The sequence below is a fragment of the Dryobates pubescens genome, chromosome 7 (assembly GCF_014839835.1).
Source record: "Dryobates pubescens isolate bDryPub1 chromosome 7, bDryPub1.pri, whole genome shotgun sequence".
NCBI lineage: Eukaryota > Metazoa > Chordata > Aves > Piciformes > Picidae > Dryobates > Dryobates pubescens.
Genome location: NC_071618.1, coordinates 8,697,016 through 8,725,005, shown reverse-complemented (window position 1 = coordinate 8,725,005; position 27,990 = coordinate 8,697,016). Strand labels below are relative to the sequence as shown.

At 37.1% G+C, this 27,990-nt stretch overlaps 1 protein-coding gene across 2 annotated transcripts in view; it reads right to left on the bottom strand.

Moving 5' to 3' along the window:
• Positions 1-1,234: 1,234 nt before the first annotated feature.
• The window catches only part of ANKRD10 (ankyrin repeat domain 10), a 39,823-nt gene continuing 13,067 nt past the window's right edge, over positions 1,235-27,990 (bottom strand). The window contains exons 3-6 of one of the 2 annotated variants that reach the window (XM_054162865.1): positions 25,929-26,020; positions 8,976-9,211; positions 6,614-6,709; positions 1,235-3,642 (exon numbers count right to left, since the gene is read on the bottom strand). In XM_054162865.1, coding sequence (XP_054018840.1) covers positions 3,158-3,642; positions 6,614-6,709; positions 8,976-9,211; positions 25,929-26,020 — 909 coding nt within the window. In that variant the 3' untranslated portion in view covers positions 1,235-3,157. The remainder of the gene's footprint in view (positions 3,643-6,613; positions 6,710-8,975; positions 9,212-25,928; positions 26,021-27,990) is intronic. The other variant, XM_009898710.2, reaches the window with a different exon arrangement.

Sequence of the window (27,990 nt, the reverse complement as noted above, 5' to 3'; positions counted from 1 at the left end):
GGATGGAATTTGTTAAATAGGTTTAGTAGAAGAGATTCAGAGAGTCTTTTGCTAGCTTGTGGAATGTGGGTCTGCAAAAGGATCAGGATTTGGTCAGTTGCAAGACTGACATTCAGGCAAGCTCGCAGGGTCTGAAAGCTCTTGCAGTGGGCATTGAGGTTGAGCAGCATCTAATAGCAATTGAATCCCAATCTTAATCTAATTGCACTACAGATCTCTTTCACAAATGTGCTAAAGTTTAGAATAGTATTTGATTTAGAATGAGGGGATCTATCTGAGCAAAAGCATCTACATAAGCCAGAGAGAAATCAATGGAAATTTAATGTGAAATTGTCTGAGCCAAAGAGGTAACCAGGGGGATAATGAGAATAACTGGTTAGTATATTCCATACGAAATGCATGGTGCTGCAGTTCACTTAAGTCTAGGTGGATGGAAAGCAAACTTTAAAGAAAACTCACTTTCTCTCAGGGTGGAAGGGGCTCATAACGCTGCCACACACCTCAGTGCATATCCACCAACCTCAACCATGCTGAGAGTCCCTGTTTAATGTTCTATTGAGGATTTAAGGAATAATTTAAACCCAAGACTTTAGCTGGCCTTTGCTCCAAGTCCAGGTATTTTTTCAAAAAGCACCTGGTAAAGACACAGGCTTAGAATTCTTATAATACAAGTTATCTGGTGCTTTAAAAACTATACATCTCGGCTGCTGGCTGAGGTGCTGTCACAGGCTTCTGCCTTTTGAAGCATTAGCTGCAAAGGAAGCTACCCAGCAAAGCCAGTCTGTCTACATCATCAGGCCTTCACTGCCCTTCTACACTTCACTACAATTTTATAATTAGCTTCCATGGGGCCTGACAACAGATAAAGCCCTTGAAATCTGTCTCTCTGCTAGCATGTGGCTGAGCACACATGCATGGAAGTGCTTTTCAAAATAAAACAGCAAATTCTCCCTTTGAATTTGAAATAATGCCTTCCAACATTATTTTTCAGGTGAGAAGAGGTAAAAGGCAAGTGAACAAAACCCAAATGTACACAGATTTGAAAAAGAAAAGTCTTTTGAACACTGTATACATCTGGTCATGCTAAAATTATGTACCTAAAAGTTACGTACCATCAGAACAGACACTTGCAGACTCAGTTGCTAGCCAAAGAAACCCCTTCAGGAATCAGTTTGAAGTCACACATGTAAGATAGGAGTGCTTACTGTAACCGCGAGTTGCTTTATTTGAAGCAGCACAGGAAAGCATTTGCAGCAATCTTGGCAAACACTAAAAAGGTCCCCAAACCCAATGCTACAACATATTTATGGTAATCTCATGTTAGTATGACGGCAATGGCACAAGTGCCTCTGGACACAGCATCAGCAAATTAAATTGGCCAAGAACAGGGCCTAGATGCTGCTACCCAAGCACAAGCACAGGTGTGGCAGAAAGAGCCTGTCTCAGGTGAGATTCAGCTTTCGTTAATGGTCTCATTTGCCTCCAGAATACATAGGAGTTTTGTTGGTCTGGCCAACTATTTGCAAAGGCACTGGTCAATTTTCCAGTCCCTGCTACTTTCAACTTGAATACACTGAATATCCTGTATGTGGATAGTGAATCCTAAAGAGTGCAGAGTCTCAAATACCAGCTTCTCTGTAGTTGAGCATTTTGCCTGAAAATACTCAAAGGGGACTGTAACTTCCATGAAAATCAGCCAGCCAGTATTTTAACCCATTTTTAGAGTTCAGGGCTGATACAACTTTCTAACACAGAGCATCCAGTATGTGATTCTGTAGTTCAGTCAAGGAGAGCTTATTGGGCTGTTACCATTTGCTTCTGCATACTGATAAAATCGAGAAATTCCACAGTTACACTGACAAAGACTATGGAGAAATGTGATATAAAAATTAGTACAGATTTGCTCCAATCACCAACAAAACAATAATGTCTATACAAAATATTCAGATACAATGTAATATGTTTTTTTTATTTAAATCCAATTTGTAAAGGTCCCTTTTTGAACAAAACAAGAACCAAAAAACCCCCAAAACAACTCAACACAACTCAGAAGGCTTATCTCATTTACCGTATCCTTCCCCACTCTTCACTAATCAGAACACAAAGCAGCAACTTATATTATTAGTGCTCATATAGTGCACTTACATGGATTTTGGACTTGTGTATTAAGCTTTAAATACAATGTATTTTCCATGAGCATAGCCCAAAGAATTCACAACATTACATTTCAAAGCATATGTTAAAGAAACCAGGACAATAAATGTATATCCAAGACAGTCAAACTCAAATATTTTGACTTGGCAAACTCTATAACAAGTAACAGCTATTTTAAACTGCGTACAAAGCAGAACGGTGCCAACATGCCTCCAGTCTGTGAGCTATGGTAAAATATCAAGCACACATATAAAGGAGAGAAGCCAAAGAAAAACTGCCACAAATTCAGAACTAACCTGAGGCACACACCCAACAAAGGCAGCCCACTTTCCCACTCTATAATGCAAGGAGTCCAACAACAATGAAAAGCACTTCTACGCTACAGGAAGTCAAACAGTAACTTCTTCCAATTCAGTCTCTGCGTTTTTAAGCAACTCGTTCAAAAAATTTAAAGATGCACATCTAATCATACCAAAGAAATGTACAAACTAGAAAGTCAGAGAAGCTCCAGAAGATTGCCACTTTCAACCTTGCATAGTGATAGCTGGCATTGATATTGCTACCATAGCTTCAGCAGAAGATAGGGAAAAGAAAAACCGTTACTTCTAAGTGATGCACATAAAGTAGTATTTTCTTCACAAAATTCAGTTAAAACATTGTTTTAATAAAAGGGAAAACAGCTCTAAAAAGGGATAGTGTTCACAAGCTTAGAAATAAAAAAAAAAAATACAAAATTGGAACAACCCATAATAAAAACCGAACAAAACAAACCAAACAACATTCCATCGTAACAGCACCTATTTTATCACTAAATAAGCCCCATACATGCAACAAACTACAACTACTGTATAAGGCTATCAAATTAAGGGTTTACTTTTCATATAAACAAAGTGTAAAAATAGCAATAAGTTGCAATCTTCAAATTTAATGCTATGTGAGGATTTCATCCCCCGGGTTCATTTGGTAGCAATTTCAATATGTGTTTGACACAAAGGTCATTAATCTAGGAACCATGATACAAATACATTGTGCCTAGGACAGTGTTGTCATATCTCTGTTCGACCTTGACAGAATTGGAATGCTCAACCACACTACTGAGTTCAGGGATGCTTTCAGCAGTATCCCCAAACCCATGATAGTGTCCATAGTGTAAAGTATCTCCAGGATCTTCCACCCATGAGGGCCGGGTAGAAACACAGCTGCTGGGGCTTCCATTCAGATGCAGAGATCCACACATATCGGTGGAGTTATTCATGGCTTTTTCTGGTTCCTCGGTGCTGTTACTGGTATGTATTCGATGCCTACTGGGAGAAGTTATTCCAGGAATTATTCCATTAGGTGTTAATGTTAAACACTCCTCACGCCTGACATCCATTCCACTGAGCTGTTGTGCGGCGGTGAAATCCAAATGTCCATTGATGGCACATCCATTTGTCAGTGCATTCAATATGGAGCTACTGCTATTCATATCTGCATTAAGAAATACACCTGTCACCAACAATTAAGAATACATTGAAATACATCAAAATGTCTCCACTATATTCTGCTTATATAAAATATGTTTCCATACATGGCTTTGCAAATAATCTACCCTTTTTTATTTATAACAATATAGGTAGTTCAAAGTCATGACATCTGACCGGTAAGCTTGTAGTGTGGATTCTTATGTTGACAATGCAACTATCCAACTACATTCAGTGTGCAAATATGTCTATATTAATCTTTGCAAAGACAGTATTGGTTTCTCAGAGTTTTCTTCATTTAACTGTATGAAATAAAACTGTAGCAGACAACATTCTGGGCAGTGCTTTGAAAGGTGGATTAACAGGCATCTTTCCACCTTAACCGTAACGCCCTCTTGCAATGAAAGATTATGTACATACAAGACCTGAGGACCTGTGAGAGGGCAAAAGGTTAGGGTTTGGTTTTTTGTTTTGTATGGGTTGTTTTTTCCTTTCTTTTCAGCTGTAATTTATCTGTGGCTGCTCCTTCCCCCCCCCACACGTCTTTCTAGTGGTAACTCTCATAGGATAGTATACAGCAAAACAGGTCAAAATGAAGAAGTTTGGTTAATGGTTGGACTCAACCTTAAAGGTCTTTTCCAGCCAAAATGATTCTATGACTCCAAATTATGTTTGAGTGGTAATATAAAATGTTCCAAAGTTCCTTTACCAGCAAGTACTTCAATTTATCTAGCAACTTGCTAGGTAGCATACCAGGCAGGTTTGTATTTATTGGTTAAGTTTATAACAGCATCTGTACAATCCATATGCAAAATGCCATACAAGAGCAACGGCAGAGTGCACAGAAGGCTATAAAAGATTAGTAGCAGGAAACAAACTGTGTATGCAAAACCCACTGACAACTGTTTTAAGGCAATTTTAGTAATTAGTACAATAGTTTTTATTTCTATAAATAAATTTCAACAGTATGTCTGAAGCATGTTTTTGCAGCGGTACTCAAAGTACTAGTGCAAAAACATGGATGATATATTCTGCCTTAAAAACACCTACTGGTAAAGGACATCTAAAATTTACATCTCTATTGGTAAAGATGAGCAAGGCAAACATAAAACTACAGACCTATATGGTGACATCTAAAGATTTTACATTCTGCTCTGAGCCTTGGATATGTGCACATATGTTTATGTATACATGAATGCATAAACTTACATGCAGAATAGGATTGCATTTACTGTGCATTTCCAATTCAAGTCGGGAAGTCTGTTGCCAACTTCCCCCATTTGTAAAACATTGGGCTCCTGTGTAAGTGACACATAATGAGTACCACTGTTTGACAAGGAAGAATTGCAAGTTCTGGTTCTCTTTTGCATGGATATTATTTAAAATATGAGTTATGATACTGACACTTCACACACAGCAATACATAATGCCGAGAAACACATTCCATTTGTAACTTATTGAATGAACTAACTGGACTTTCCTGTTTAGTTCCTACACAAGTTTAAAATAGCCACATGATCTGAACTAAGTAACCACAAATTCTTACTGAAAGGGGGGGGGGGGGGGGGGGGAATTTCCAAACCCAGCAAGACAGCAAAGGTATTGTTTCAGTGATAAAAATGCACCGAAAGAATTTAATCTAATATTTATTGACTGAAAAGTGCAAAACTTTAACAGTTTAAAGACAGATCCTTATAGGCTGGGCTTTGCCAATTTAATAAAGATGGTACTAGTGCTAGTATGTAAAACTAGGTAATGAATAATTCACATAATAATTATAAGGTGTTATTATTTGTTAAAAATTAGCACCTATAGTAATAGAGTATATTTATCAAAGACAATCATTTTTCCATAAATAAGAACACTTCCTAATTTTGAAGTCCTGGTTTTATATATATATATTTATATGTATGTATACATATTTATTTTTAATATATTAAAGTCTCTATCAATTATAATTCCCTTTGGCGAATCTGATCTGTGGTACAAAGCACAAACATGTTTATCACAGAGAAACTTAAAGTAAGGAATTGATTTTTGAATGTAATAATGCATTATCATTTCCACGCCTTCAGTTACAAAGCGCATGGAAAAAGCTGACCCCAAACAGTTTTAATCAAAACACTGTACATGTCCTGGGGTTACCAAAAGCATTTCGACTAAGCAGCCCTTAAAAAACTTAAGAGCATTAGTATCCATTAACACTAGTAACATTTTGACAGTTTCATGAAGATCAGTAGGAAACACAAAAATTGTTTTCCAAGACACATTAGATGCAAATACTAGTTTATGATCTTTTATGTCCAGCCTTATCTACATTTAAAAATCCCACAGCAGGATCTTGCACTTAAGTCACTGTGTCTGCACAGATTCTGGACACACAGCATATATCTAGACTATTCTTCATAGTATCTGAACTATTCTGAATATAGTTGCATGATAGCATGTTAATTTTCAAAGCCACATAAGCACTAGAATATGTTTCCCTATCAAGCCTTCTTATTAACAATTAAATCTATTTAAGGAAAATTAAATTAATAACCTAGATAAATTCTAAATTTCCTTTAACCTGAAATTATAGCAACTAAAAGCAAGGCACAATGTAATACAAGCCTCAAGTTAAAAAAGTTGAAAGTGAAACAGCCACTGTGGATCTCTGTTTATCTGCAATGATAATAAATCGTCCCTTTCACCATTACAAAGTATTGTGTGAAACAGGTAATTTTAGATACCTAATAAATCCCCAGTATAATGGGTCTTAAAGCAATACAATAGTTTCCAAGACTCCAGACAACAATGTGCAAAAATAAAGGACTAAGTTTTATACTTAAATTAAAAATAAAATGCATATTGGTTCTTGCAACGACAAGGAGTTTGCATTGCAGAAACAGTGTATATTTCAATTTCTTTGGGTCCAACAGAAGAATTCTCCTGTTGTTTGGTGTCTTCAACCATTTGAGTGTTGTTGTAGTTAACAGGAAACTGTCCACTCCCACCTGATACAACAGCAAACTCTCTATCAATGTGCATATTGTCAGCATCGTCCTCAACTCCTCCATTCATCACTGGTATTAAGCCATCGAAGCTGTAAGCTGATTACAAAAAAAAAAAAGTCAGGTTTAGTCACTTGTGCGAACTTGAAAACACAGCCAACAAATAGATGAGTACTTCTGTGATTAAAGCAAAAGCTTTTGACAAAGAATTTGGCTTGTTTTCTAAAAATACTAGGTACAAAGATGTACTGATGACCTTTCATCATTCAGCTCTGCTGTTTACAGAGCACCTGAAGCACCCTAATGCACCTTTTACATCGATGTGATAGTTATTACTGCTGCTGCTACCTTTGAGGGCAGACATGTCATATTAGAAATTTCACTTTCTGTAGCTGGAATGCTTATCTTCATTACTATAAAAAGCTTCAAGCAAACAGAGCAAACCTTCCAGCTTTGTTTGCAAAGGTCTTAGAAAGTCATACTGGTAAAAAAGGTCACAAAAATTTTTACCAGTATGCCTACTCTGCTCCTCCAAGAACTCTGTAATTGCTTAGATCTTGTTCAATTCAAACATATTGTCTAATGAGTTGCTCAGCCTAACTTAACCACTGGACCAACTGCTCATGCTGCAAGGTAATGCAGACACTGCTATTTCACAGTAACGTATGCACAAACAGCTAGCCCAGTGTCAGTCCCACAGGCTGTGAGCAAATACAACGTATGAAGCCATTTTATGAAACTAAGAGATGAGTAGTTATGAACAATCAGAAGAAATAGCTCCTCAAAACAAAATATATTATCTTTGACTTCAAGCAGTGCCTCCCTGTAACAGAACATGAATGCACTGAAGACATCTTTATGTAGCTGTTACGGGCATCTGCATACCATTTAATCTTCTCATTCTATGTAGCTATTTTACAGACGTTATTCCTGAAAAGCAGTCTTGCATTTACTTTCATAGGTACCCTTCTCCATCATGCAATTGTTTAGTTTACACCCACTGCATGAAGAAACACAGATTTATAGAATCATTTCAGTTGGAAAGGACCTTCAAGGTCATCCAGTTCCAACCCTCCTGCCATGGGCAGGGATACCTTGCACTTGACCAGGTTGCTTAAGGTCTCATCCAACCTGGCTTTGAACACCTCCAGGGAGGGAGCATCCACAACCTCCATGGCCAACATATCCCAGTGCCTCACCACCCTCACTTTAGAGAAGTTCTTCCTAATATCCAGTCTGAATCTGCCCTGCTCAAGTTTAAAACCATTTACTCTTTTCCTATCATTAGAAGCCCTTGTAAACCCAGCTTTCTTGTAGGCCCTGTTTGGGTACTGAAAGGTCACCATATCCTGTTTCTAATTGGCTATGGAATACCTCGTTAAGACCTGTTATCCTGGTACAGTTCAAACGGTAGCTGGTTAGCAAGTACTAAAGTAAATACTACAGAGCATCAATACTGATGTAATTTATGTTGTCCATGTCATGTTTAGAAACATTGCGTGGGTCTAAATTTCCTTCTTGTTATCTGGAATTAAGTACTCCTTGAACCCTTTTTATTTGGCTTACTGGAAGTTACATTTGTTAGAACAATAGACGCCTTTAACTGTGAAAAGCATCTTTAATTAAGACCTTTGAATTTCCTTTCTTGATGCTAGACATAGGAGAAAGATACAAAGTTTTGAGTGTACAACGCTGTGTTCTTAATATGAATTTACTGGAATGACCAACAGAAAGGATGCAGAGAATATTCTTTACCGTGTTATTCGAGGTGTTTTTAAGACATAAAAGAGAAATTTTCGTATAGCCTATTTGAGGTTGTACTATCACACCATTGCTGGCAGAGGAAGAAGCAGTCTCCTCTGTGCTGAACAGGACTCCTTAAGGCTCATTCTATTCTTCCATCCTCATGTGAGGTATCAGTGGGACCGTGATTCTGGAAACTCAAGGTATGTTAACTTAAATGTCACAGACATAATCCCTCTTGATTTGAGAAACCTTTTTGCATTAAATTTCTTTCATCCATCTTACCTAGCAAACAGTTTTTGAACTGTGAAGGAGAAGGAATCAAGGAAGGACTAGAAGCCAATTTCAGCAACTACTCCTCCACATATTATTCTTGGCGTATGTAACTTTAGCACTTTCTGGAAATAGAAACTTCTGAACACACCAAGATGGTGACAAGGGAGAATTAGGATCTTGTGGCACGGAGTAACTGTACTCATCTGCTTTTCGTATTAATATGCAACTTACACTTGTACACGAGTTTGTCAACAATGCTCAACATTAACTCTGAAAAGCCTAAAATGTTTATTTTCTTTTCTTGGCAACAGTTATCATCCTACCCCCTACCCCTAGGGGGTCTTACCTTCAGTTCTAGCCTTCTTCACTCCAGCACACTCTGTATCTTCAAAGGATCTCTTGCGTCTTGTCCCACCAGTGAATGAATTGGGACCTGCATTCTGATGAACCCCATTTAAGGTACCATTGCTATAGAAATGATTCAGGTGACAGTTCTGGAGGTTCAAGAGAAACTGGGCACATTCTTGGAAGCCCTGGGTATGTGCAAGGTCTGCTGCTGTCAGGCCACTGGCATTTCTCAAGCTGTACAATGCAAAGAAACTGAATTACACTCATTCATCAGGCTAGCTTGTTGCTGCTGCTGCCCTTACTGACTATCTATCTGTTGGTGATGAGAGAAAACATACACTTAGCAAATTTCTATCAAGAAATTAGTTATCAATCTTAATTTTATAACTAACATATCTGGCTTCTAAGTGAGATTTGGGAGACAATACACTTTAAAATAAAATCAATACACTATGTGCCCTAAAAAAACCCCATCTTCCTATTTAAACTTCTCAAAATGCTTTATTCTAAAGTAGTCTGAAGTATCTGATATTTACATAACTTCAGACTAACTCAAGCCTTGAATTTTCCCATCTTCTGCAGTTTATTCTGCAATCTATTGCTTTAACTCGAGCAAAAGATTAAATACTCAAAACAAACTTAACATGACTTGGCAATTGTCCATGGCATTCCAGTTTCTAAAGTAACATCATCATCATCATCACTATTCTTCCTAACAATAAAATATATACATATATAGAAAAAGATAGATAGATAGATAGATCAAGACGCTATACTTAGTTATGCTTTGCTTATACTTTTTTCCTGGTTTGTTTCTCATTTCAAAGTGTGTGACATCATAAGTGCTGAAACTTGCTGTCTTATTTGAACCAAGACTTCTCCATGCACAAGAGAATGGTGCTGCGTTTTGAATCTTCTAATGCGTCAAGGAGATTAGAAATGAGATCAGGTAAGTGATGTATAGAGGTTAAATTTGAAGGAGTGCTTAGAAATACAGAATAACTTTGTAAGTGCATTAAGGTGGAGACAAGAGGGCTAGAAATGACAAAACTAGACTGTGAAGTGAAAGATGCCAATGAATCCTTCCTAAGCTTTTTCTGCATTTCCAGACAGATGTAACTAGTCAGAACATAGAATTTTTGTCTCTTAGCTTCAGTAGTTTAGGCAAGTCTATTACTTAAAAATTCAGAAACAGACCAGCCACCAGAATAAGAATGCAGAAGATTAACAGACCTGGTTCTACTGAAATTTATATGGAATTGAAAACAATTCACTCCAGCTCACACAGAGAACAAAACCCAGTTTTCCTTCCCAGATCACTGCAGTTTATTTGCTATAGAAATGAGACCAAAAAAATCTTCAGAAAGTATTACAGAAAAACTAATTTCATTAATGGATAGGGCTCAATTACATGAAATTTGGAAGAATAAGTCAAAATACTACAGAATCAGAAAAAATCATTAGGCTCGTTCAGGCCAATTTCATTCCATACTACTATATTCCAAGTCGGTATTTACTTGGACTATTAGTGAAAATCCAAGGAATAGCAGCCAAGAGTGGTCTAGAAAATAAGACTTTAGAAGACTGTAAAAATCTAGTTAGTCAAATGACACAGACCTATCAGTTTCAAATACCTAAAAGATAGCTGCGAAGAGAGTAATCACTTCTGTGTGACAAGTGTAAGCAGTATATTAATGGGACTAATATAAACAAAGGGTATTTGAAATTAAGTATTAGGAGAATCTTCAGAGGATAGAACTTGCTGAATCTTCAGAGTGTTCTCTTTCTGCCCCTTCTGCCCCCATTTTAAGAGCAGACTCTGGTTTCAGAAATTCCGCTAAGTGATGACAATCCTTTTCCAAACAAGGCAGACTGGTGAGTTCCTGGCTAGCTAACATTCGATGTTCTTCTAGTAGCTCTGACTGCATAGTATATGGACACAATTACATAATACAACTTAAATTACAACATACCCACTTTGGTCAAAAAGAATAGCTCAGTTCTCTGAAGTCCCTTTTAAATCTGTGAACCACGAAAGGACAGTAAAGGAAATCTAACCAAGAACAAATTAAAGTTATGCAAAGATAAAACAATATGGTACTGCCTGGCCACCTAATTTAATAAAACTTCAAGGAGTAAGTAATTCTGTTACTTAGCAAGTATTACTGAGTAACAACTTTGCTTTGAAAAGTTATTTGTAATACAGACTACAGTTAAGTCAGCAATTCCTGAAGGAATGTTGATTTAAGTTGATAGAAGCATCTGGAGACGTAGTAAAATGCAAGTGTGTAAGGCTACGTGACCAAAGTCTGGGAAAGAGAAGACATTTCCAAGAAATAAAGTAAATAAACCTTAAATCAGCATTTGTTAGATTTTAAAATGTAATAACCTTTCCCATTTTCAGATCTATCAACTTCCCACCTTTTCCTGAACAGCTTACTTTTAACAGGTACACAAAGCTGTACCTGCTCTACAGGAGTGTCCTGGAATCACTGCACAGGTTTTTATGGTACTCAAACACATGGATATAATAGAAAATGCTCAGGGGGCTGGAACACCTCTCCTATGATAACAGGCTGAGGGAGCTGGAGTTGTTCAGCCTGAGAAGTTTCCAGGGAGGCTCAAGAGTGGCCTTCCAGTACCTGAAGGGGGCCTACGAGAAGGCTGGAAAGCAACTGTTTACAAAGGCCTGTAGTGATAGGACAAGGGGCAAAGGTTTTAAATTAGAGGAGAGTAGATTCAGGTTGGATATTAGGAGGAAGTTCTTTACCATGAGGGCAGTGGAACACTGGAACAGGTTACTCAGGGAGGTAGTTGAGACCCCACTCTTGGGAGATATTCAAGGTCAAGCTCAACAGGGGTCTGGGCAACCTGATCTAATAGAGGACATCCCTGTTCACTGCAGGGGGGTTGGACTAGATGACCTTTGGAGGTCCCTTCCAACCCAAACCAGTCAATAACATTTTTGGTTCTCAGAGTTTCAAAATGTCTCTCTTAAAAATCTGAGTCTGAATTTAGCCTACTAATTCCAAGAGAACTTCCTGTGTTCAGAAGTCAGTAATGAAAAAAAGATGAAAATAAAGGTCCAATCAAATAAAGGGAGATTACAGGATCTCAGTGACAATAGGAATTGGCTGGCTAACTGCTATAAAAGAAAACACAGCTGTTCCCTCTACTCCTTCAGTTGGAACACTAATTTGTGTATCTTTTCTATATCCAGTTGTCAGTTTCTATTAATTTAATCAAAGCTTGATTATTCTGGGGCTTTCAAATCCTTTGAAATTTCAGTTAAATGGGCTTGCATTCCAGTATTAATGAGGACAAAAGAAGATGAAAAAATTGGTATAAAGTCCCACATCCTCAAAAACAGAATAGATGAAAAAGACCTAATTCTTCAGCTGATGCAAAATCCATCACTGGCAACAGAAAGGCAAGCAAGAGCTAGCTGTGCTATAGTAGATCACAGCAAAATGCAAGTAATTCAAGGAAAAAAAAAGGCTAACAATTAGCCATATGCAGAAAACAGGAAAGAGAATACTCTTAAGTATCACAGCAGTTTTACTGGACTACAGTAATTATATCCATTTCCAAAATGTATAAAAACACTGTCATTACTGTAGATTCTGAGTAACAGAAAACTATCATCTTAACACAGTACTTCTGGAGCACCTGAACAGATTAAATACCAGGACCGTGAAGTTCTGATCAACAAGAGGATGACCATGAGCCAGCAATAGGCCTTTGTGGCCAAAAAGGCCGTAAGTGTCCTGGGGTGAATCAAGAAGATTGTGGCAAGCAGGTGGACAGAAGTTCTCCTCCCCCACTAATACATGTTTGTAAATGTCTTGAGTGCTGGCTGGGTGTCAGGAGGGAGGGGACAGGCTCTTCTCAGTTGCACCCTGTGATAGGGGGGGCGATGGATATAGACTGCAGTACAGGAGGTTCCACCTTGGCATGAGGAGGAACTTCTTCCCTGTGAAGGTCACAGAGCACTGGAGCAGCCTTCCCCAGAAGGGTTGTGGAGTCTCCTTCTTTGCAGACTTTCAGGACCCATCTGGATGCATTCCTGTGCAACCTGCGCTAGATTCTATGGTCTTGCTCCGGCAGGGGGGTTGGACTCAATGATCTGCAGAGGTCCCTTCTGACCCCTAACATCCTGTGCTCCTCTACTCGGCCCTGGTTAAGGCCTCATCTGGTGCTCCCCCATTCAAGGACATAGAACTGCTTGAGAGGGCACAGCAAAGAGCTACAAAGATGATTAGGGGACTAGAACATCTGTCTTATGAAGAAAGACTGAGGGATTTTTGGCCTTTTTTTAGCCTGGGGGAGACTGAAGGGGAATCTCACCAATGTTTATACATTCTTAAAAGCTGGGTGTCAGGAAGATGGGGCCAGTCTTTTTTCAGTGGTACCCAGGGACAGGACAGGAACACAAACTTGAACACACGAAAGTGTCTAAACGTAAGGAAGAACTTCTTTACTCTGAGAGTAGTAGCTCTGAAATACTGGAACAGGCTGCCAAGAGATGTGGTGGAATCTCTGTCTCTGAAGTCATTGAAAGCCTGCCTGGGTGCCTGTGCAATCTGTTCTAGGTGAACCTGCTCCGGCAGGGAAGTTGGATTAGATGATCTGCAGAGGTTCCCTTCCACCTCCTACCATTCTGTGATTCCATGACGTCTACTAGACCTTTCTTTAAAAGCACTAATCTGAGGTTGGAGTAGAATTACCCCTGTTACAGCAGTAGTTACAAGGAAATGGGAACACATCTATTACTAAGTCTGCAGTATTTATGGACTACTCCAAATGTTGCTAGTCTGAAAATGAAGGATCTACCTCAAGATAGTCTATAAGCTAAGAATATAGAAGCCATTAGTATAAAGAGACTCCATTACAGGACTGAAAGTAAAAATCGTTCACTGCCCCAACTACACATAAGGCAAAGAGCAGTTCAATCTCTTACGTGTAATCCCTCTGCCTGGCCTTGGTTACAAACTGCAATTATATATAAATGATTAAATGAAAAGAAGGAGCAGCAACTGAAGATTCATTTAGCTACTAAGTAAACTATGTATGACATGGACTGCATGGTTAAAAAAAAAAAAACACAAGCAGGAAACTCAAATCCAAATCACTATATTTAAGTAAACTTTCAAGTACTTCAGTTATTAGAGATGCTCCTTATAAAAGCATTTCTCTTCATTTCTCACAGCTGACTATATAAAGAAAACTGATTTAACTAGGTAGAGGATATTACATTTCAAAATAAATTCCAAGACCTGAGCTGTGAAAAAAAAAGCGAGGAGGGTGCAAGAGAGGGGGAAAGAAAGTGTAAAGCATTGGACAGCATAGATGGAAATAACGCAAAATTTCATGTCTCTTGGCAGGGGGGGAATAATTTGTATTTTTTCAGCCATCTTCTGGTTTTTTTTGTAAGTTAAAAACCCTTCAGTACTAGTTTTGATCCTTTACCCTTAACAACTTGGAATAGCAGAAGGTGCAAAGCTCAGAATACACAGTTTGGTATTAAATCTTTAGGCAAGCTGCCCTTTCGCTACTGGTAACCATACAGCAAGTATGACAGCTCTATTTCTGTAACTGCATTACTCAGAATTTAAAAATGAGTAAGGAAATTTCCTGCCAGTTTTGTGGGTAGGGTTGGTTGTTTTGGTTGGGGTTTTTTGGGCTTTTTGTTTGTTGGTTGTTTGGGGTTTGTTTTTCTTTTTTTTTTTGGGGGGGGGGGGGCGAGTTGTTTTTGATTTTTCTTTCCTCTTCCAATAAAGATGCTGAACTTGAGAACAAGCATGTTTCTTTTCAGAGTTTTTCTCTGATCTAGGCTATCCTGCTGAAATAGGACTAGACAAATAATAAGCTACATAGATTTGTATTTTTCAAAGGCAATTTTATGAGGGAAGAAGCTACAAGTAAGGAAGGTGTGGAAGAACAGAAACGAAGTCATATTGAAGAAGTGAAAATCAGGCTAGGTCTTGAAGTGTTACATGCATTTTTACGATTATTCAGTCTTTAATTAAATAATGTTCATTAACTTGGTACAGAATTTTCTAAAGGTTGGCCTAGTTGCTGTTGAAACAGACAGCTGTGCTCAAAAAAGTAAATTTCCTCTGTCTTCAGTAAAAAAAACCCAACAAACAAAACCCAAAACAAAGAAAGTGAAAAATGAAGGTGTCTCCGAAGGTGATCAGTCCAGCTACAGGAACAAATGGAAAAACTGAAGAAAGGACACAGAAAACTGAAGCTCTGAAAATACAATTCCCTTTTTGGAACCTACACCAGACAAGAATGTACATGAAGGCTTGAAATGACAAACAGGAGAAAAATTCCTTACTTAACCTTACCCAGAACTAAATGCAGTTTTGGAAAGTGGTCAGAAAGTCAATTCACTCTGCATTTAGAAAACACATACCCTGCATCATTTCCAAAGCAATACAAGTACTTGAAAATCGAGAGTCCTGTTAAGATTCTTTCACTTGGCAGTAGTTCTTCTGCTTTATAGTTTATTCACTCTTCCCACATAATCCTTATCACTAGAAACAAATGAGAATTATACAGCTTCTTTTTACTATCTTCATTGCCTTGCCTTTATTTCCTTTATTGCCTTGCTGTAGGATAAATCCAGGAGCTGAGAATGCTAAAGACGTATTGCTTTCCTCAAAGTACAGAAGTATGAGATGCTAACTCCAAAGCAGAAGAAGAAAGACAAAAGCAACTGGAAAGATGTATTTTCATATTACAAAGTTATTCTAAATAGAAAAAAATCCATCACAAAACTGGAAGAAAGCCTGGACATTGATGGGTAGATGTAGGTGATCTTGGAAGTTTCTTGACCGATTACATTCAACACTTGACTTGTTTTGTAGTGACAGGTGTTTTATAAATAAACTGAAAATGTGCACTGTTATATTAAAGAGTTTAAGCTATAACTTCTGTATATCCATTTATTCACACACTTTCTACAGTGCTTAAAACACTCTCATAACACTTTTTTCTTCTTCCATCAAACAACGGCCACAGGCAGTCTTCAAAACTGACTAATCTTGGCATGAAGAGGACTTTCATTTAAGAAAAAAGTTTTTCTCCCTTAGGTTGACAATCAGAATTCCCATTTTAAAGGTCCTGTTCCTCTGAAAGTACTGATAGCAAATTGCAGAAGTTATAGAGAGGACACTGATGAAGCACATATTTAGATTTCCTTCTTCTGAAATGCTTTTCAAAAGGCTCTGACTGTAATTAACTTGCTGTTCAAAACCAAAGGGGAGAAATGTTTTCTGACACAAGAGGACTGTTGTACAGAAAGATTAAGTTACCTTGGAGTTCAGCTTTAGTTTAGGAGGATGTTTCTACTACTTCAGCCTATCCACAATTTGTTGTAAGTTCACTGAAGGGAGAAAACAATCTGAGGCAAGCTTTCAAAAATATTCAGGACACTCCCAGTATGCTTAAGTTACAGAAAGTAAAAAATGAAACAAAAGCAAATCAAAACAAGCAAAATAAAAGAAAACGAAACCTAGAATTGTGTAAATGTAACCACCATGGTTTGAAAGACTTACTTCAAGAAAAGCTACAAAATTTACTCTTAGAAGGCTCTGTAGGAAGAAAAGATGAAGACTTGGGCTTCTCACACTGAATTAAGGAAAAATAAGGAATTGACTTAGAAAGAACTTCATTCTTAGTTGATTCAATTGTTTGTCTTTTTTATAGTTATTAGAGGGGGAAAGCAAGTACATTTCTATGTTTCTTTAACATAGAAATAATTTGAAATATACTGCCACTTATAATGTCACATACCTTGAAAAATGAAACAAATGTTTGCTACAAAAAGTCAACAGTAAATATTTTTGAAAAAGCCATTCACACATAAAAAAAATTCCCCTGTTTAATTTTAAATAGTGATTACATCACCTACATCTTACTGTGTTTTTGTTAATGCCATGCGACAATCTCAGAAAATAAACCACAGTTTTCGTACATCAATGTAATATCTGTTAAAAACCACTGATCTCAACTTAACTATTGTTAGTTTACAAATAAAAATGTAGATAATTGTAAATTAGGGTAAGCAAAGCATGCAAATCTATAGATTCTATATCTGAATTCCTAGATTAGCATTAAAACCAATCACCGCAACAAATACCTCAACAGTATGCCTTGTGTGCAGAAAGGAAGCGATACTGAACATTCAATGCCACAACTGTAAGGTTTTCGGAGAAGCACCTGTGGCAGTTTCAGCAGTTTCTATATGGAATGCTCCCCCTTTCTAGGATTACTTGAAAAAATCAAGTCAATTCGAATTACGTAGCTGTAAAACATTGACATGTGTAGTTTTTACAGTTTCAGAATCTTCTGTTTGATTTAAACGGGCAATGGTGCATAAACAGGAAACTTATATCATAAGGGATCACATATTTGCAGGCAACATTAAGTTAAAAGTTACATTAACATACATACAGTGCTGTAGCACGTTATTCAATATGTAAGCCATTGTCATGTGACCACCTTAACAACAAGATACTAAGCCTTTTATGCCTTTAAAGCATTATTACGTTCATCCTGAAACCGATTTGCCAGTTCTTCACTGAAATTTATATAGACTGGATTAAAATTACCGGTCAACTCATGGCTTCAATTACTTTAAATTTAGTAGGCTGTATCTCCAAAGAATTAGTAACTATTCCTATACAAAAATTAGCAGATACAAGGATTAAAACAAAACAAAGGAAGAGAGAAATAAAATGAAAAAAAAAAAAAAAATAAAATCAGAACACTAAAATGCCCACAGTGAGAGAAAAAAACAAACACGTTTCCTATACAAACATCAGTATACTAGTCTAAAATTTCTAAAGCAAAATGATTTTAAAACACTACTCTTTAAGTGTTTTAACCCTTTGGTGTCCAAATACAAAAGTTGGGAAATCATTTAGAACTCTTCTTTTTTTATTTTTTTTTTCCAGAGACCAAGAGAAAAATATTCTTAACTAAACAGATGTCTGTCACTGCTGGGAAGAGCTATTAAAATACATGCTAGAATGACATACTGGGCATCTATAAAAGCACAAGTTGGTGCCAAGTTTTTATTTCACGACAAAACATATGGCAGCTGAAGTTGGTTTAGATTTTTTTTTTTAAAACAATGGTACATTTTCTCAGAACATCCTCCAAAATCAGTAAGAGTTGAATGTACTAGAAAGAAGGAAGCTCTTCTCTTCAAAGCCACTTTTTTTCAAATAAAAAACAAGGTCCACTACGAATTATGCAGCTCTAACGAGCTCCTAGATACTTCAACTCACAACTGAGCAAATGCTGGCAGAAGAATGATCTCATTAACCATAGCAAGCAACATCAGAATTACTACAAGCATCACCATCAGGCAGTGATTTGTTTCTAGATCTGTATTTCTTAAAGCATATAAACTGGAATACTTCCAACAGTGGACTTCAATTTTCAGTATCTCTTGTATAAATGATTCACAAGTAAACTCCTGCCTGAAGAATACAGATCGGTCTGACTTTGCCTGTTACCAGCAATCAACATTATTTAAAAAATCAGATCTGACTATGCAAGAAATGATTCCTAGACACAACTTACTAAAAGGAAGGTATAAAAGACGATGGTAACTCTTAAAACAACGATCTGATTGCGATACAGCATAACAGAAAAGACCTTCCCTATTAAAATGAGTATTTCCTAGATTACTAGCAAAAATTAAGTCCCTTGTTTTCGTGCTGCAGCCACTTTCAGTCCAAAGACAATGCAAGAGTTACTTTGCTAGCCAACTTTATAGAAATGATTCATGTTTCAAGAAACAGACCAGGAATGACACAGATAATGTTGCTTACAGTGAGGAAAGCACTATAACAGACAATTAAGGAAAGGTTCAACACAGACTCTGACTTGAAAAGATGGAACAGCCCTGCAACACAGAGTCTGCAAAGATGCCTCTTAGTAGTCAATAACATCATGTTATCTCTCCTCAATATACCAAATGAAAACCACCAGTAGCCTAGAATTAGAAAAGCTAAGAAAGTTTCTATCAAACATGCCATGTGTGGAAGATAGTTTGAGATCTTACTGATGTGCAGTAAGAGAATAGCAATAAAACTAGAGAAAAGAGATAATTTAGATTTTGAAGCATTTATGTGCCAAAAGTTTGGGGGGAAAGAAAGAAAAAAAGAACTAAAGGTATTAGATGGATTTATTATTTCACCATGATAGGCATGGAGAGAGAGACTCAAACTACAGAAAGTTTTATTTCTTGTGACAAAAGTAACTTGATGCTCCTGCTTAAGCAGGCCGAAGATCTTCTGGATTGAGAAACTGCTGAAGTGCATAAAGCCACTTTAAATGAGCTTCACACAAGAGTTTCTTCAAGTTGTATTTTCCTCCATTTAAAAGAAAAATTTATTTTGCCATATACAAGCAACACCAGGCAAAACACAAAGGAAACAGAGGCTGAAACAGAAGAGTACCATTTTTCCTAAATTAAAGCTGCCAAAGCTCTTCTAGAGTTTACACCTCCATGCAACAAGGTATAGCTGGTAATCTGTAGCACACAACACATACTACCAAACTTTTCTGACCAACCTGAACATGTTCTGCACCATGCCACAGCTTCTTAATGTTTTTTGTCCAGGTTCAAAGGTTTCAGTTGAACAATGACCAACTTTTCAGTAAAGACACTATCTAGAACAGCAAACAAATTCCAAATCACAAATTCCAACACAGCAGAAACTAAAGCAAATGTGTTGCAATTAACAGTTCTTTCACCACATACCCAGTCCAAATGTATTGGCAAATCAAGCACTCACACATATCCTCATCACCATCCATGACAGGACTAACCATCAGCACTAATCAGAATATTGAATTTGGGAATACACTGCACCCTCATGTCTTCCACTGTATCTTACTTTTGCTTTGGCCAAATTCTGTTTTTATAACACTGTTGTTTCTCCATCTGACCTAACCATACCCAGGTTTCAGTTGCCAGTAACAGCTTATCTTACAGAAAATAATAGCCTGTCTGAAGGGAAGGTGCACAATGAACATCAGCACAGTATCATATGTGAAGACAGATCACTCCCAACAAAACCAAAATCCTAACATTCCTGTCAGAAATCTAAGCTATCCTCACTTAGAAGTCTTGGTAACACTTCAGTGTTCCTTATCCAGATCTGTTCGACTGAAGCTGAGAAACTGCTATTAAATCACAGATGCATAAGCTCCCCTACTGAGCTGACCCATACTCTGTGAAATTTGTGTTCCAGAAAGGTCACAAAATACAAAGAATTTATTCATAAAAAGTACAACCACTTACACTCTTCTCTATTTCTGAACTCGCATCAGAAACCATTGTTACTCCATCCCCGCCAGTAACAAGCCACTCTCAAACTGAACAGGAACTCAGTGGTAAGAATTTGCCTCAGCTATTCAAACAGCTGTAACTGAAAACTATCCTTTTTCATCCTGGTTTACTCTTAAGACTGAGCCTCTCTCTTCCACTTTTTGATTTATCAGTTATCCATCACACATGTCCTGCTTCAGTATTTCCAAACCTTTCCTCAAGACTAAATCCAGACTACCACTTTAGTTCATAGTCACAAGCATAATGAAATCAGTAAGCTTTACTTGTAATTATTTTGTAGGAGAATTAAAGAGTTTCACCACTGAAATATACAGACAACTCTGAGTTTGCCTTTCTGAAAGGATTTACCTAATGAAGAATGATTTCCAACATCTGCAGCCTCCACGCTGCAGAACAGTCACTACATGAATACTACACTGACAGCTCTTAAAATGCTTGTAATATATACAATGACAAAATGCTTGCTATATACAATGAAAGAATACACTTTCCTCAACAATACTGCACTATCTAGTAATGCAGCAACAGCAGTTAATGCAGTAGTTTAACTGCTATCTGGACATCATACAATCACATTTTGAAAGAATAGCAATGTATGAAGTGGCCTGAGAGTTTGGAAAGTACCAGATTACAGAAATATTAATAACACACTAATTAATGGGCAAGAACCACAACAAAAGTAGTAAGAACTTGAAGCATTATTCTCAAGATGAGGTTAAGGACCTTAAGAAACTAGGATGTTGATTCATCTACACTGAATCAATACAGCAGTACAGCTTCTGAAGTAAAAAGGTGACACAGTAATGGCACCTGAGAAGAATGTTAACAACAGAAATGGACTGCAGTTCAATATTAAGTTTGACAGTTATGGTAACTAGGTATAAAAAGCAAGGAAATTTTAAGAGCCTACACATATTTACCTAAGACATTTTTAAAATCAGGAAGAAATCTAGAAACTAAGGTGTTGCAGTTTGAGCTGGGTGCCCCCCTGGTGTGTTCACTTCCTGTGTCCAGAAGTCCAGCCCAGAGGGATGGACACAGGAAATTGTGTATTTCCTACCATAATTCTTTGCACCACTGTAAGATCCAGTGCGGGGTCTAGCACTTTCTCTTTTCTTCCTCCTCCACCAGCCGGTAACTGGGGGAGATGTCTGCTGGCTTTGGGCCTGGCTAGGCCCAAGGCCACAGGGGGATGGGCAGTCTCAGGCCTGGCCAGCTGAGACTAGCCCAGCAGAGGGAGGGGGAAGAAGGAGCTCTGAGGGTCTCGGGTGTACCCTCAGGTGGGGATGGGATGCCTCTGGGTTTGCTTTGGGATCTTCCTTTGTCACTGCGCTTTGGGTTTTCTGTAACATTCACTGCTTTCTATTTAAACTTTCATCACTTTTGCAATCCGTTTGTCTGAGTGTTTTTATTCTTGCTCGTGGTGGGGAGAGAGGGGGCTGCCTCAACCCAGCACATAAGGAAAGAGATCTATGAACCCTCAGGCCCTTCAAGAGAACAGGCCATGCAAGTTTCCTCCCCCATCTGGAAAGATAATGAGAATCTAAACCACCAAAGAATAGCTGATTTTTGTGTTGTCATCATGAAATCTACACATTATTCTTCTGTCTCTTCAACAAATGTGACTATTTAAAGAAGTCAAGACATCTCAGAGATATCGTAGGAGAGGTCACAATAAAACATGTGAAACAGACGTCACCTCAAACAGAAATTACTACAAGCATGTCACAAAGGACTAATCCAGTGGTATTAAAACAAAAATCTGTATTTGAGAAGTTTCTGTTATGAAAGATGGAAGTTGTGAAGATAATGATGGTTTTTAAACAATATGATAAATGAATTTGCAAGGAATAACCAAAACGAAGCCACTGCCAAAGAACAAGAATAAAGTTTTTGCTAAAAACCAAAGACAGGACATTTTTGGCATTATAGAAATGGAAGTGAAGGAGTGAATTTACGCATTCAAATGAATGCAAGACAGCTTTAATGAGAAAGTGGCTGAAGTGTCTGCCTAAACTAGATCAACAACATGATATGAATCTGTCATCTGGTAGAAACAGATGTACTAGTATATTTATCCCAGCACGTCACTTATTCTCCTCAAGCCTGGAAACCAGAGTGTAAGAAACCAGAAAGGATCCTTGTCTTGTAGCATCCCATCATGGTATGCAAACCAATTTTTCCAAAAACCGTAAGTTTTCTGGCAGGGAAGTTGACAGTTTTCCATGCTACTAGTCAAGCATCTTGATGATAAAGCCCTGAAGCAAGCAAGTATTGCCGTTCAACTGAATGGGTGCATAGCCTGCCCCACAAGCTAACACTTCCCTTTATCTTGGGATAAGAAGAGTGTTTGAAACTTCTCTCATAGCTTTACATCAGTCCCTAAGGAACACGCAGCTGTTCAAATGACAAGTTGCGGAAGCATTTTTGCTCAGAAATAAGTAGACATAATACACAACTGCATGAAAATGGACACGGAACAGAGGAGAATTCAAATCAGTAAGATTAACAGCTGCATCTGCTCATGGTTGGTTTTTTTTTTGATTTGACAGTGTCCTCTGTTTATAGTTGAATTTTGTATTTATATATATATGCTGTAATGCAATCTATATAACTATATTAAGACCCATTTCAAAAATGGTGTGAAAAAGTAAAACAAAACATGGCACCAAGAAGGCTTTTCCTCCATTAAGAGCTGTGGACACTTGTTTGTCACCACAATAAATAATACACAATTAACCATACATAAATCGCATAATTATGCTTTTTAGTGAAAACCCAGCAGTTATAATGGATACTTTAAAAGGTACTATCCACATTAAAAAGTCAGTTACACAGCAAACCTTTTCACTCATATGAGGACATTGTGACCACCTGCTTCCCCCTCTTCAAGGGTCCATGAATACCATAGTTAGTGGAGCAACCATTTTTATGGCTGTAGGACATACTGTGCACAGAAAATGCTTCAGCTAAAATGAGAAGGTAAATACCACAAAAAAAATCAAAATATTTTCACTAGGGTACAAGTATTATTTTAAAGTATTATTCAAAATTTACACAGGAATAGAGACCCAAATTCTCTCTCATCAATTAGGAAAACAATGCAACAACTTAGTGAAATTTAGAGACTGCAACATGCTATATTTCTACGTAAAAGCAATATACTACCAAGCCTGAAATGAAGTAAACTAATACAATTCAAATAAGGCAGTTTTATTCAAACTAAAATTCCTCCTTCTATCTTTACTAGACCTACTGTAAATATTCTTTGGTTTCCAATATAACCAAAGGGGTGAATAAAATAGAAATAAGGTAAACATTGATGTCAGACTATACTATTCCAAGTTACTTCATTTTTAACAGCACTATTTCAGTAATCACTTTGATAGAGAGCACATTTCTTCCAATATTACACTACTGATTACTAGTGTAATAGAGAAAACTTTACATCCCTGTTCTACTTTCTATTTAATAGAATAGGGAAGCTGCAGTATTTGACGTATACTGTAAATATTAGGTATAAGCAGTGTATTTGAAGATTTGGAGTCTTTGCATCTTTGAAGATCTGCATCTCCATGTAACTTGATTTTGATACATTAACTGTATGAAGAAAGAGGAAAAAGCTGGATTAGAAGATCAAATCTCCACTAAAAAGGGCCATATCCACCACCAGTACAGATCAGAACTTTAGCTCCAGATAGTGCTTAGTTCTGTATTTAATAAAATTCTTGCCTTGGTCCTATATATAGTCAATTCCAATTTCCACAAATATATACAAAATAGGGCTTGAGTATATGGCTACAAACCCCATACTTATCATCTCAGTGAAGCCATAAAATAAAGGAGCATCTGCATAATGTTACAGACATCAGGAGATGAACGTAATCATTATAGATATGGGGCTAGTTTTCAAACCTAGATAAATCAAAATTAATCAAAACTGTATACATGGATTTTGCCTAATTCAACATACTGGGCCTAGAAACTACATTCTATGGAAAAAATTCCTCACTCAGTCACTAGCTAGCTTGCCCAGGTGCTAAGGCCAAGTCTAAATTCTCTAAATGGCTGAACATGGGTTGTCTCCACCAGCCTACTGCATTTGCATCCCTGGTCTGGTATTTCATCACCTATACAACTTGTGACATCTATCCTATTAAAACACAGATGGAATTCCAAGTTAGAAAACTGAGAATTTAAATTATCTCCTGTTCACTAAAACTGCTATAAACCTACGCTACTTCTACTGCAGGGAGTTTTGGTCAAAGGCAGATATCACTCTCACAAGTTTTACAGAAATGTTTTGCCTGTGGCTTGCAAATACGATGTTTAAAAAGCAAAAATTTAAGTTCCCTAAGTTAAAAGTTGCAGCCTTCGCCTTCAGCCTGTTACTCAGCTACATATTTTTAAGGTCTCATGGATGTTACACATTCTCTTCTTTACAGCAGACTCTTAACTGACTCATTTCACATTGTTTATGCAGTTCCACAATTCCTCTTTTGGTAGGATGCTTTGTAAAAATCACAGAATTACATACTAATTGATGATGATAATTAAGGTTTGCTCAATTCCACTGTAAATTTAAACCCAAGTTTATCTTAAGATATCTGAATGTGAGTGCAAAATAGGAATTTATAAATATACGAGACTGATTTTATGAACTAACCAAGACAACTGCCTAAGTTATTTCCGTATCATTTGTCTATGAAGCAGTCTCTCCATATAAAGCAATTTGTTCATCACTATTCACTTAAAAGGTACTCTGCTTCCTGAATACTCTATGGTATTATTGAAAGAGTTAAATTTTATGGACAAATAGATTTGTCAGGGCAGCGTTACAAAAACAGTAAGATGGAAACCAAAGGGTAAAACAAGAAATTAACTACATGACTCTTATTTCACTTACAACTTAGAAGTTTCATATTGCAGGTTAAAATACAGTAACTAGTTACCATTTAAGATAAAGCTATTTCTCATTAAAACAAAGTATTTACATTATTATAAGCCATAGAGCTTATACTCAACATTTCTAGGTGAAAACTGCATCCATTTTGTCCATGCTGTAAGTTGCAAAAGTTTGTGAGACTTTCTGAATGTTTTTGGAGTACATAAACCTTTAAAGAAAAAAGTTAACAGGGCAAATACACAATATACTAACAAACAGTATTTAACTAACTGTGAAGAGTGTGTGAGATGCAATTTTGCACATAGTGTTGCTTTTGCATTGTTTTTCTTTATTCACCAGTGCAAGGTGTAAATTTATTGTAAAAATAACTACAGACTAGATAAACTGTACAATTTGAGGTCATTTGACAGAAATATAATAATTCATTTTACTATATATCAGATATAAATGCAGTCTTAACATAGCACACTGGTATCAAATAAAACAAAATATTACTAGACATGCAAACATCTTGGGCTTCATTACAGTTGAACATGTCTAGCTGTCTTTTTATCAAGTGTCTGCTGTTTTGGTTTTTCTTTCTGACATTAGTATATCTATGTTCACTGGTCTAAGTTAGTTAGCTTAACACACAACAATCAACAACAACAAAAAAATACCTCACTTACTCTATTTGCGCACCATGAGCCACAAGGGCACTTATGGAATCCATACTACCAGACCGTGCTGCTTTATGAATAGGAGTTTCACCAACATAATCCTGCAAAGACAAACTACATTTTGTCAAGCATAATCTTTATAAAAATTAGAAAGCAGATACATAAAAGCAACATTTATTAGCTAGGAAATGCATCAGGTACTTTAAAGTTTGCAGTGGGCAGTCATGTACATTAGGTGTTTGACAAAACATCATGCTGAAGGGAGTTAACTCACGAGATAAACCTTATCCGGTAACTAGGCAATCAGCATGGTCATATTCAGCAGAAGTTGGTAAAGCCTCCAATAACATACACCACAGTAACAGATTATTCTAACACCTTCATTTTCTAGCCCTTTTATTTCCCAGTGCTGGACTGAGCAAGGCATCTTGAATTCAGAAGTATCATGGCTGAGTTTGTGGGACTACACTACTTTCAGATCTTGCTGACATGTGGTACTGCACTGCACCATAAATATTTGACAGGTGAGGTGTATGTATGCATAACTTTGCTGTAATAGGAATATGCCCAGAGTTCATAGGAAAGGCCAGATCTCTCCTGACATACACGCTTTGACTTATGTCCTATATGCTTCTTTTTTTCTATCTTCATTTACATTCTACCATGCTAAAATAGCACAGCAAATCACTTGGGGTTTCATACTACATGCAAACATACTTCCAGCAGCCTACTGCTTTTCAGGCAACTCCTCTCTACAGACTATCTTCCTCAGGTAACAAGAAGAATCTGCAGCAACTTTACAAATGCAGCTGGCAAGCAGGTGGTAAATTCCATGCATCAAAACCTACAGGCTCCTGCTCAAACTCAGTACTTTTAATTAACCATCAGTATCAAGAAGCACAGAGAAGAATCTGTAATGACATATGTACTTGAAGTAGGAAGTAAATGTTCAGTTACTCATTTTTCATATTACTTAATTATCACAGTCTTCAACTCTCAATGCATAGCAAGTCTGTGGAATGTTTTTATTTGTTTTTTTTTTCTTTCTTCACTATCCTTTTCCTTTCCACGTTTTTGACAGACATTTGTCAGCTCCACTAACACTAAACATGTTCTAACTGTACATGCCTCCTTTGTGCTTCCCCACTGCTTTTATTACATTTTCAGCAATAGCTACTGAAGTAACACAGCCCTTCCACTGACTCACCAGTTTTCACACGACACTGTTCACACCTAGGTCTACAGTAATGGTTACAGTTTGGCTCTATTTGAAATGTGAATATATTTAAAGTATGATCATACTATGTCAAGATAGACGGCAGTGTTCTGAATTGTCTGCCAAAAACCTGTGAATCTTTTAGACTATATAAATGTAACTTGAAGATTAATATCGGACTATGTGCTATACACTCAAGTTTTCTACTTGCCACATATTTCACATGGCAAAATATATTCCCAGCAAGTTACAAATCCACTGAGAGTAAATCAGTTTAGCAATGCTTAAAGATATATATTCAGCTACACAGTGAACCACCTGGCTCCCCCAGGAGGGAACAATAATGTTATCAGACAAAATTTACCTTCTTACAGACTAAGGAAAATTGCTGAAGCTGACACAAAGCTAGAATTTCCCCTATTTGCAAATTTCCTTGAAGCTACAGGAAGACAGAAATATTTAACAGGGAATACAATTAAATTATTATTTATTCATGGAAATTCATTTGAGACAGATTTATGCATGAAGGCTTTCTCTGTAGTATAACACACCTTCCTATCACAGAAGCTGTCCACAATTAATTATTTAGTTATTATTTCCTCCTCCCTGCCTCCCCCCAACTTTTGTTATGGAGGTGAAAGTGCAGATAAGAAGCAATTTGTCTTTTCTATTTAGCATTAGTATTTACAGACCCAAACCTAATTAAAAGGGTAATAATTCCATATAAAGTTAAGTTTAGGGGAAGTTAACTTAGCTAGCCATACATATGACTAAGAGGACAAAAGTCACTACTAGCTTCATAAACCTAACATATTAGCCACAGTAAGATCTAGAGAACAGAATTAGGAAGTAATG